The 12,583-nt window shown below is 45.1% G+C and overlaps 1 protein-coding gene across 2 annotated transcripts in view; it reads right to left on the reverse strand.

Moving 5' to 3' along the window:
- KDSR (3-ketodihydrosphingosine reductase) overlaps nucleotides 1–10,535 on the reverse strand; it is a 738,731-nt gene extending 728,196 nt beyond the window's left edge. Inside the window, exon 1 of one of the 2 annotated variants that reach the window (XM_069613690.1) lies at nucleotides 10,194–10,535. In XM_069613690.1, the coding sequence (XP_069469791.1) occupies nucleotides 10,194–10,301 (108 nt within the window). In that variant the 5' untranslated portion in view covers nucleotides 10,302–10,535. The remainder of the gene's footprint in view (nucleotides 1–10,193) is intronic. The other variant, XM_069613691.1, reaches the window with a different exon arrangement.
- Nucleotides 10,536–12,583: the final 2,048 nt, after the last annotated feature.

Here is a 12,583-nt window from a genome sequence, read left to right on the forward strand (position 1 = left end):
CATGCCCGACTTGGGTGAAATGGGTAGCCTGGCCTATTTGAATGATGTCTTGATAAAAAGTTCAACTGTCGAGGAACACATAGCGGAAATCCGTTATGTTCTGACCCAGTTGAGGGTTACCTGAGCAAAACTGTCCTTCCAGAAGGCACAGTGATGCAAGACCCATGTCAACTTCTTGGGACATGAAATAACTCATGAGGGCCTCTGTCCCCAGGAGGAGAAAGTGGAAGCCCTCCTAAAACTAAAGGACCCCACAACTCTGCGTGAGCTAAGAAGCCTCCATGAACATACTAATTACAGTAGGAAGTTCATTGGTTATTACGCAGAGGTCACAAGACCCCTGATTTATCTGTTGAAGAGGGGTGAGAGGGGGTCCAGAACAAGCCGAGGCAGTAAAACAACTCAAAAGAAGTCTCTCACAAGCACCTTGTTTAGTTTACCCTGTTGAAAAACAAGTTCTTCTTGGAGACAGGGTTCTCATACATGCTTGACAACAGTATTATATCAAAAGCAAGTCATTTCCAATGCAAGCAAGACTTTACCCTCTGTGGAGGAAAAATTCAACAATTGTGAGAAGGCACTCCAGGCAACAGTGTGGGCATTGAAAAATTACCACCCGTTCATCCAGGCGGAACACATCATAGTGGAGACTCCACACCAGCCATTGCAATACCTCCAAAGCGGCAATACCTCCAAATCGACAGAATCCGGGCCGGAAATGTGATTAATTCCAGATTCTGGATTCTGTCAATGCAAGGCTTTCCTGTGGAGGTCGGATATGGCCAAAACAAGAAGAGTCCCCTCGCGCAAGGTCTGGCTGACTTGCATGATTGTGCCAGAGAAAACTGCCTCGAGGACGAAAGTCTCAAAACTTAGGACAACATCGAGGCGTACCTGAATTCCCTGCATAAAGTCTATGAAGAAGACATGTGCCAGGGAACGTACACAGTTTGTGGATGGGTGCTCCTACCATGTTGAAAACAACAGGGAAAAGGAACTGGTGGCCGCGTTGGGAATGTCCGGAACTCTCTGCTGGGTACAAAAAATAAATAAAAAATAAAGAAGAATTGGTCCCCGCAGTAGTCAGGTGGCAGAGTTGAGGGCAGTTCAACAGGCCATCCTCACTCCCGTCCAACACCACCTCCACGAACTGGTCATTATCACTGACTCAGATTATGTCCGGAACAGGTTTGTGGAGCACCTGGTTAATTGGAAAACCAGAGGCATGCTGTCTGCTAATAACAAACCGGTTAAACATGGCAAGCTAATACAAAATATTGATGATCTGGTCACCCCTAATGCGATGACCATCTATTGGAAAAAGATTAAGGGTCATTCCAGAATAGAGGAGCCAGACAAAACAGGCAATGACCTAGCTGGTCAGCTGGCCAAAACCGAAGCCATCATAGGGGATCTCCTTGAGATCGAGTCCCTGTTGGGGGAAATCCAGGTCACTGCTGTCACTAGGACCCAGACAAATGCTCACAATGAACTCTCAACTTCGCAATGGATTAAGGAGACCCCAGATGCTGATTTAATTACGGCACAAAAAGGGGATCCAATTGTTGGGACATTTTATCAACACATTGAGCACCCTGAGTAGTTTCCTCCAACGGATACCGATTACATTGGGAAAGAGGACCTCAGGGTGTTGATGAAGAGTCCCATAATGGTCTGAATACAAGACGGTTTGTTGCTAAGGAGATCCATCTCTGGATGTGACCAGTGGGTGGTACCTACCTATTTCCGAAGCCTAATGCTAAGTCACGCCCATGACGCGGCCACAGCCGGTTATCGGGGGTTCCACACTACTCTAGAAATTGCGGGAGATTGCATACTGGCCACATATGGGGCAGGACTTCACCCAATATTTGAAGGGGTGTCTTGTGTGTGCACAATTTACTCACACACTGAGCTACCTTCCAGAAGAGGGGGGAAGACACTGCCTTGGTCAGATTTACAAGTAGATTTCATCGGGCCCGTAATTCACTCCTCCAGGGGGAACAAGTACATGTTAACAGTAAAATGCTTGTTTACCAAATGGGTGGAATGTCTCCCGGCCCCAAATTGCAAGGCAGAAACAGCAGCTGCCCTGATCTTCTCGTGTTTCCTACCCGCAAAGGATTGAGTCAGCCAAAGGAAGTCACTTCACCAGCGAAGTGATGACCAAGATGTGGGAGATACATGGGGTAAAAAGGAAACTTCACATTGCATAGCGCCTGTCCTCTAGTGTGGGAGTTGAGAGTTACAATAAAACAATTGTGAGCATTCTAAAACAGTTTGTGGCAGATTCTGGGCCGAATTGGGACATCCAATTACCACTTGTCCTGATGGCCATCAGATCTACACCTTCTTCTGCAAACGAGATGTCTCCATTTGAGCTAATGACTGGGCGAAGGATGGTGCTACCTCAGCATCTGCGCTATAGAAAACAAGAGCAGACACTGATAAACGCCTCCACAACACATGAATATGTTGAGAATCTAAGAAAACACCTTCAGCATGCTTTTGTGTACACTCAGCGGAATCTGGAAAGATCAGCAGAGGGGATGAAGAAAACAACCCAAAAGAAATATAAAAATAAAAAATAAAATAAAAATAAAAAGTCTACCAAGTAGGAGACAGGGTCTACTTGTACAATTTTCAAAGGAACCAGACCAAGGAGCGGAAATTTCTCCCTAGCTGGCGCAGTCCTTTTGAAATTGTAGATAAAATGTAACTGGTCGCCTACAGAATCCGCATCCCCAAAGGAGAGTTGGCAGAAGAGAAATGGGTCCATATTAATCAGTTAAAGAGTTGTCACCCCAGACAAACTTTGCAGCCGATTGAGGAGCCAAGAGAAAGTCAAATAGAAGAGACATCTGGAGAATGAGAACAAGAAAAGAACCAGAAGGGACAAGGTAGGTCCATAAGTATATCTATCTGACAGGGAGTACTTTTCTTCACTGTCAGTGCAAAAAGATATCACAAAAACCGTGGTGCAAATATCAATAGTTATCCGTGTATTGGAAGGAATTATTTGTTGTTATTGTCCAAGTACTTGAACGACGGTAGTGTATGCGTGTCCCACTGCTGTCAATCTTCCGGGAAGACATCAGTGGGATAATGTTGTAACAAGTCTTTATTTATTTCCTAGATTAGTACTGATTCCGCTCCTTCATAGACCAAGGAGGACTTCACCAGGGACCTGGAAAGCAAAGACTAAAGGAAAATCTGGGGGTGTCGCTCCACGCTACAAGGAAAGACAACAGGAGGATTGTGGTGCACCGCTCCCTGATGGAAGAACACCACCTGATGAACCCCACTTTGCCCTACTCTCTGTCAAGCATCAGGAGACTCAGGGGGTGGGGGGGATTTGTGGGATACATTTACCAACCCAGCAGAATTCCCCTCCATCACCAAGCTGCAATACAGCAGTACCAGCATAATGGCTGCACTGGCTCTATAAATGAAACACTGCCTCGCATCAAAACGGCATTTTGCAGCTACAAAAATGATGGCTGCGCTGTCTTTGCCGAGCACATATGGGGCAAGAGGGAACATGGAACACCCCGAGAATGGCTATCAGTGTTTCCTTATGTGCACCAAAGAAAAGAATAGAAAAGCAGAGCTGCTTTGCTGCTGGCTCAAAATTTCCCATTGAAAAAGGACATATTTTACACTTAAAGTGACTGCGCCTGATGCTCTTTTTCATCTGTTCAAAAGTGCACAGTTGGTTCCAGCGAGACCCAGCCATATTCAGTTTGTGCTCCAGCAAAAGAAAGCACTTCTCACTGAATGACAGGCAAGATCTGTGAAATAACAAAGAAACTTCACTTCAAGTCACGAGCAGAACGCTTCAACAAAAGATCACAACTAAAGTCTTTATAAAAAGCCCTCTCTCTCTCTCCTAGATCACGTCAGTTTCAATGGATCTTTATTTGGACAGATGCCTGTGCATTAGAAACATGACTGGAGCTTTGGAAAGATTCAGAAAATTAATGTGAGAAGGCTGCATTTGAAAGTGACATCTTAGCGGAATTAACCCACAGGTAAAATGTGCTTTTGACAAAGAAAATGCTGTTTAAAAGTGAAATATTGAATTAAGGACCTGTCTTTGCACAGAATGCGAGCGGGGGAGGGGTGTTGTTGGTAAACATATGGATTACTTAATTCCAACAGATTTACTTTCTTAAATAAATAAATGCATTTACTGTGCTGAAGCCACAGAACAGGTTTTTCCTTGGGCAGGCTTCAAAGGACATTTGCTTTCTGGAAAGAGGGTCTGCCTTCCCCCAAGGGGGCTAGCCCCTTGGAAACTATGAATGGACCAAGAGGAAGAATGTAACACGCTCATCAGACTCTGTGGCAGTGCTTCAAGCTGATACAATAGATTCTAAGACACCTAGGTGTGACTTTTGAAGCAGCACCTCCCCTCAATTTAAACTGAGGAGCTTCAAATGCAATTCCCTGGCCCCACAGGAATAGTGCCCGACATTTGCTGGGGGGTTGGAAGAATGCCCTTATTTGGAAGACAATGCTGGCCATTTGGGGGCAAAAGACTTTTTCTGAATTAATAAACTTTGGACTTTTATTTCTGCAACCGGACAACGCAGTAATGCGAAACAATTTAAATATGATTTTGGGGGCATTAAAACAAGACATTGTAGCTTTCCCTAGGATGTTGGGGAAACAAAAAATAACGGAAAAGTATCCATGGTGGAACGTAAAAAAATGTATGAAAACATGCTCTATGATACTATGTACACATGTATAAAGTTATAGAATTGTAGGGTAAATATTTCCCACCAAAAATGGAAAAAGATTATTAGAAGGACGAAACAATGTTGCACAGACCTGGGAGTTGGAATGTTATGCTCTGTGTGGAATATGTCATTTGCAAAAGTGCCACAAATGTAAAAATGTGCGATTTATGTACTGACTGTTGGCAAAAACGACTGTGCGATGGCCCAGTACCTCATAAAAACACACCGCATAAAACAGAGTCCCCTCCTTCTGTCCAATCTGCTTCTAGAGAAGAGGCGACATACATAGGCTGACCTATCCCGTTGTTAGAGGCATGTCCAGCCAAAGCCGGCCCCATCGTATAATCCTGTGATGTCCCCCGCCTTATAAAAGGGGGAAGCTCACAGAGACAAGGAACACGCTCTTCTGAATTTTCCAGCTCCTGCGTATCCTGATATTCCATATTCTTCCTGCCATATTCCAGATCCTACTGTCAGGCCAGAGCATAGCTGACCCTATCCAGGCAGGACCACTAATCCAAAAAGGAACGCCTCTGAAAATCCCAATAACTCAGCGAGAAAGGGGAAAAGCTGTGGTGCCCTTTATGAGAGTATCCTGTGACCAGACCGGCTTCTTGCCCCACTACCTGCATGCCAGCTGTACCCTCGCTATCCAGTGACCAGACAGGCCCAGCTGTTTCCTTCTAGGAGAGCCCCACCGCGGTGACCAGTGACCAGATATTGCCCTGGTGTCCAGAAAACCGGTTGGCTGTCCCAAATACCAAACTCAAGTGCTGATTTGAGTATCACCCCATCCCATAGCAACACATCGCATACCCCATCTTGATACTTTGTCTTTGTTCCACTCTCTAAGTAATCCCATCAATACCCTGATAAAACTGTCAGAATTCTCTGTGCATGCTGTCCTTGATTTCCTAGTGTTAGCGCCATTCTTAGGCGCATTTCCGTCATTTGTAAGTGCTTAGTAATATTTGGATTAAATTAATTAATTTAATTAATTCTCCCTAAAAAGAAGGCACACTGCGTGAAGGGTTACAACTGCAGCGTAACTTTTCTATTCACGGGTGGCGTTTCTCTTTTCTAGCCACTAAATCTAGTTTAAGTGAAAACCGATTTTCTGTTAACTGCTTTTATTTTTAAAACCGAATTTACTTTCCCCTTGAGAATCTCATCCTGTCATTAAATTAGTCACTCTTTCACTTGCATATTATCCCTTTGATGTGCATCTGTCATCCAGCATAAAAACCGCGTTCCAATTCCGTCTATTTCACCCTTTTTTCAAATTGTTTTGATATTTAAACATGTGAAAGTAAGAAAATGCAAATTCTATGCGTGTGAATTGGCTGCACTGTATTATCACTTCAAAGTGGATTGTCTGAACTGTATGCCCGCTGTTAATATCTTGCCTTGTAATTTGCTAGTGTTCTTACATCTCCGATACTGTTATAATTAATATTTACCTCATTTATTCGACCGCACATGTAAATTAATTATTTACCAATTCTGAGTGTTGTTTATGCAATTGCAAAGGGTTTTGTCTCCGATTTCGTGGGGGAAGACTTTAATACTGTTTGCTGCCTTGTATACCCGACTCCTTGCTGCTCCATTCTATCCATTAAGACTTCAATTAATAGGGGTTTGAGGGAGCATTGCAGGGGGAAATCAAAATTGCTACCACTCATTTGTGCTTTGTTAGAATACACTTAATTTGACCTTCTACTGTAACCTATCATTGTACAGTGTAATTATCACCCCATTGGTGATTGCTGCCCAATATTAAATGTGTGATTTTCTTTGAATTTTAAATAAATAAATAATGTATTACCACCCACCGGCCTGGTTCATGGTCCATTGTGACCCGGGGTATTTGTGTAAAAAAAAAAAAGGGGGGGGGGTGTGAGACGGGTTGGTGCCAGCTCAATCCGAATTCTAGGAAATAAAGAAAAGGTATTTTAATTGTGCGCTACATCCTAGGCTAAGGGCAGGAGTCCTGGTCTGGTGTGCGGCGCCCGATTGGAATCCTTAACAATTGCTTCCGCTTCTAGATCTTCCTGCCGCCTTTGATCTTGTTGACCATCTGCTTCTGGCGGATAGACCATCTACTGTTGGCAGATGTACCCCCTCTGCCACAGCATGGTGTAAATCATTTCTCGGTCCAAGAAGCATGGATGTTGCAAAGGACAATGCATACTTCAACAGATCTGTTCTTACCTGCAAGGTGTCCCAGGGGTCAATGCCTGTCACCACTGTTGTTTAATGTCTACTCAAGACACCTGTGTGACGTTTTGTCTACCATGGGTGCTTATGCAAACTAGGCCAATGACACACAGATTGTTATGCGGTTATCTGGCGTCTATACTGACGATTCCAAGCACATTAACAACAATTTTATCGAGATTCAAAAATGGATGGCCATGAACTCATTAGCTCTCAACAACTCAAAGACCGAGCTTCTTATCTTGGGTACCCAATAAAAGCTAAAAAAGAAGATTCCAACTATGGCAACTTTACTATTGCCCAACACGTCATCCCTGTTTCCAAAACAGTAAAAACAGTTTTCTTTGATCCCCAACTATCTTTCAATCCTTGAATCCTCCTGTTATTACACCCACCTACTAGGGCATATACGCCTTTTGCTATCTGACATCAATCTAGTGATGATAGCAACTGTTATCATTAACTGCAACAGCCTATTAATAGGCACCTCGCAGACCAATATAAAAAAAAAATTACAGAATTGTGCTGTACAGGCTGTCTGTGGTCTTAAGCGCAAATCATGTCACTGAAGCCGGCAGGAGCCTACATTTGCTGCCCATTTGACACAGGTTACATTACAAGGGCCTAATCACAGTGTTGAAGTGTCTTCATGATGACGCTCAGTCTTACCTGACTACCAGACTCAAGAAGAAGTCCACTGTACGCACCTTGCGCTCCAATGACTGTTTGTTTGTCCCAGCCACGCATCATCCTGAAGAAAGTTGGAGGAGCTAGTTTCAACTCCTGGGCTCCCTCCCCAAATATCTCATTGATAGCGACTGAACTGTTCGGTTCAAGAAGCATTCTCTTCGATGCTGGACTCGGATGAATGACCCTAAACAAGCCTTCTTTCCTACACTAATCTCTTGCTCTTCAAATCTTGGATTACTGCTATGGTGTTTCTTTCTCCTTTTGTCTCTATGTTTCTCTTTGTAAGCACCCTGAGGCCTACGGGTTAGTGGTGCTATAGAAAAATTCAGATAGATGGATAGGCCTTATGGCTTTCCACTCCCACTGTGGTTCGCCTCACCTTGTGCCAACCATCTGGGCTCCTCCAGATGGCACTCTGAACCACACGGCTTATCTCGCAAGCCACAGCTTTTCCTCACACCGTTTTTCGCCCAAGCATTCCTGTGGGGTTCACTCACAATACCAGTATTTTGCATATAATTTCCACGTCTTGCAAGTTTTGTCTTCCGTCGGATCATGCGGAAGCTGTCTCAAAGGCAGACCTACTCCATTGGCTGCTAGCCACGCCTTCCAGTTTGTGGCAGGCTATGGATAGTGTTTCTTTATATAAGTTTATTCACATTAATATGGTTTTCTTTTTGAAGTGTCTCACTGGAATAAGATTTTGTGTGTGGGCAGAGCCTTTTGGCGATCTTGCAAGAAGTTTTCACTGTACATTTCGGCGGTAAAATCTCAAAAGGGGACTCAACCTTTTTTTGTACAATGTATGCTAAAATACCACATTTCCCCACCAACCTTCTAATGACACGAGCCTTACATGTGGTTGAATGTGCCACTACTGATCTTGCAAAGCGACAGCACCCACCATAACTAACACTATCCCATACCCTCCTGCTTGATATGGGGGAAGGGAGGGGAAGAAAGAGAGAAAGAGATATTTCTTTCATCCCGTCTCTTTACTTCCACTGACCCGCCACACTTAGTGTACCACTCAAAACATGGAAGACTGCAATATGTGGGAGGTTGTAACATATGTAATGCAGGTCGCTCTGAACAAGCTACACAGAAAATGAAATAAGGAATTCCAGATGGGGCTAGTTACGTTGTAATTTGTTTCAAATGCTTTATTTGATCTTGACCTGAGGAAGTGGTCAAGACCTTGTTAGCTCGCAAATAAGCCTCATTGACGTATCGACTTGTTTTCTTTTGGAACACACACTCTCCAAACCTGTCCTCTGGAACCCTCCCCTTGACCCATCAGATGATCACGCTGAAAAGAAGGTGACCTGTCCACTCACTGTCTTGAGCAAAATTACTCCCCATCTAAAACCTCTTGAGAAATATCCCAAAACAGGTATAATAAAACATTGAATTCTTTCTCCTACCACAGCAGTGGTTTGTTCCCCCCCCCTCACATCTCTAAACATGTGGAAAGACGTGAGGATCTTGCCCGCTGCATCCCTGCAAAATGTTACATGGGGATATTCGGATCAGTGGGACCAACAGAGCAATAGGAAGGAGCTGCAATTATATTACCGCCTAACCTGAAAAGTAACTAAGGTACAAATACATCCTTTCATATGTAAAGCAATATGGATATTTTAGAATTAAATATAGTATTCGCCTAAAAAAAGACCTCAATGGTAGTGGGAATTACATTTTTGCTACATAAACAAAATCCTTTAACTTAAAAATAGGTCGCAGAACACTCCCACTTCAAAATCTTATCTAGATCCCTGTTGTGTCAGGTGTTTTTGGAAAATGAGCTACATACATTTGTTGAGGGGTTTACAGGTTTGATGATAGGGGGTGCCACTGAACTAGAGAGATCTTCGGTCCGGGCCTTAGGTTTGGGGAACAAATATGTTCTGTACGTGTTAATTAATCAGACATGGAAACGTGGTGTCCTGTAATCGTTTTTCCTACAGAAACAGTCACTTTTCAATCAAAACCACTGCACTGCGCCGTAGCAAGTAGGGTGAAATCTCTTCAAATCTTGACCTTGAGATCTCTGCTCCTCCACTTCGGCGCAGTGTCCCCCGGGACGTCAGTGTTGGGATCTTGGGATGACTTCCACCGCGATGCAATGTGACGTTTGCAAACATTGTAACACTTCCGGTGTGATACTTGCTAGGGCAGAAACACCGTGATGCTTTAGGAGAGAGCAGGTGGAACCCCCATTTGCAGATCACAGTTAAGAAAGGTCGTTTTGATGAAGCAGCGATGCTGAACAGCGGGTTATCTTCATAAGCAACCCCCCCCCCCCCCCCCCAATACATTCAGGCTTGCTAGGGTGTTGCAGTGTGCATTAAAAGACACCTGGCGGCTTCCTAATACGCCCAGATTTCCCTTTGCAACAGTGAAAAGGCATCCAGTCCTGTTATTTCCTTGGAAATCTGGGACTTGTAGTTTTACCTAGCGGGAAAAGACAGGATTGCACGCCCTCGCGCGTGCAAATAGAAAGCGTGAGAAGTGGGACAGCGCAGGACGAGACTCACTTACCACGACGTGCGCCCCGGCAAGCTTGAGGGGCTTGGGGCTGATGAGCGGGGACACCATGTAGAGCAGTAGCACAAAGGCCACGGTGAAAGCGGCGATCAACAACAACATTTCGGAAACAGGAGTTGGCAGCCCTTGGAATACCCACAGCGTCGCTGGTTGTTCACGCCCCGCTGTCCAGCTTGCACCGACCCAGAGACACTTGCAGCATGGGATCCGCCACCTCCGGGGGAGCGTTGGGCCCGCCCCTCCGCACTGCCTGTCAGTGGCTGTACCTAACGAATTCTGTTTTTCCGGTGACTTTTGATGAGGTTTTCGCGTCGCTTTCCACTCAACATTGTGCAGACTGCTGCCCTCTGCCAGTCAAAGGGTGTAGTGCAGCCCGTGCTAATGGATTTTTTAAAAATGTTATTGTCTTATGGTGGTTATTAACTAACCTTTGGCAGAAAACAATAAAACAGTAATTAAAATACATTTAAAACTGTGTCACAAGTTAAAACCTTATCATTCATACATATGTTTAACAAAGGAAGAATAGTGTTAAAATACATCACTATAAATTCATAGCAACAAAACAGCATATTCAAGTTTCAAGAATCTTATGAAACCAACAACCGCTAACACTACAGAGGTTGTGCGCCCCGCTAAGCAAAGATGCTAAAATGAATTGGAATAATTTATAGCATTAAGCCGGGAAAAACTCTTAAAATTCACCTCCTTTGCCCCACTCAATGCTGGACAACCCATAAAAAGGTGCTGCATGGTTTCGACTGAAGCTGTAGAGTTACAAAATGTCATGCCCTATCCTGGTGTGGCTCTGCCTCAACCCAGGAAATGCGCTGACGCACGCTGCGCTAAAGAACCGGACGGAGACAAGGGCCCTCATTGCAACCTTGGCGGAGGACCTTGGTGCTGTTAGCACCATGGTCCATGCCGCTAAGGTTACGATTCCGCCATGGTGGATGGCGGAATTACCGCCCCATTCCAAGGTGAGTGGGGCGGTAATTCCCCATTCACCATTTGCCCTTCCCCATTCCCATTTTTGCCCCCATAGGGCATAATGGGAATGGGGAAGGCGCTAATTAAGGCACCGTAAATTACGGTGCCGTAATTAGCTCCAAAGTCCCTTTGCGGGTTGGATCTTTAACGCCTGCTAAAAGCAGGCGTTAAACACCAACCCGCAAAGGAACACTTGTAATCAGGCGTTAAGGGTTAACGGCGCCAATGGCGCCGTTAAACCCTTAACGCCTGAGTTGTAATGAGGGCCAAGGTAGCTTCCACATTCCTCGGTCCACTGACTTCCCCACGTCCCCACCCCGCCGACTCCCGCCCCTCTGCCCCGGATGTTCTTTGTCAATGTGATAACCCCCCACCCCAAATTAAACAGTTGCCCCAACAGGGTCTTTATGTGAGCCAAGGATGATGCTGCTCACCCCATCTCTTCAATGAGCCGTCGTGGCCTGTTTCGAGCCCTCTGGGGTCTCAGGTTCTCTGGTTCAACAGTGGCCATTCCCTCTGGTCGGCGCAGGTCGTCCTGGTCTGAGGCATCAGAGTCCTCTCTGTCCCCTTGACAGGAGTCATCGGAAGAATACTCCTCTGCCGCGTCTTGTCTGCCTATCAGTGGCCTTGGGCTCATTAGCGGGATCCTCTTGAAATGTGATGAATTCCTTGTGGTTGACCCGTTGTCACCCTGGACCGTAATCATCAAGCCTTTCCTCACCGTAATGTCCAGAGGCTCATCCTTGAAAGCCACAGTGTGTTTACTGACCTGCGGTTGTTTGCCAGTTACCACCTCACCTATTGCAAGGGTCGAGTCTTGGGCCTTCCTTCGCATATCCACATAGTCTTTAATCTTCTGTTTGGCTGCGCGGTCTTGATTTCGTATGTCCTCATCTTCAGGTCGAGTAGAGTCTTGGTTTTCATATTGGTGCATATGTTTCTTCCAAACATTACTTCTGCTGGGATTTTCTCTGTGGAGGTATGTGGAGTGCTCCTATAATCTCTTAACAGCTGATGAAGTATCTGTTCATATGGCTGTCCTGTGAGGCGGGCTACTTGTAGTGCCCTTTTGAGGTTGGCCATGAAACGTTCAATCAGCCCATTTGCTTGTGGCCATAATGGCGTGATCTTGTGGTGATGAAACCCCATGTATTTGCTGAAACGTTTTGGCCTGTGAACGGGGGCCCATTGTCAGTCGTCATTCTCCTGAGTATGCCGTAGGCTGTGAATATACAATCCATTATGGGGATTACATGGTGAGTGGCCATGGACGATACTATCTGTGCCTCTGGGTAGCGGAAATACTCGTCCATTAATGCAAGGACATATTTTCCTCTTTCTATGGGCCCAAAGAAATCGGCTGCTAATGCCTCCCATACCCCTCCCAGTAGTTC

Source organism: Ambystoma mexicanum, chromosome 5p (genome assembly GCF_040938575.1).
Source record: "Ambystoma mexicanum isolate Mex_15411 chromosome 5p, UKY_AmexF1_1, whole genome shotgun sequence".
Taxonomy (NCBI): domain Eukaryota; kingdom Metazoa; phylum Chordata; class Amphibia; order Caudata; family Ambystomatidae; genus Ambystoma; species Ambystoma mexicanum.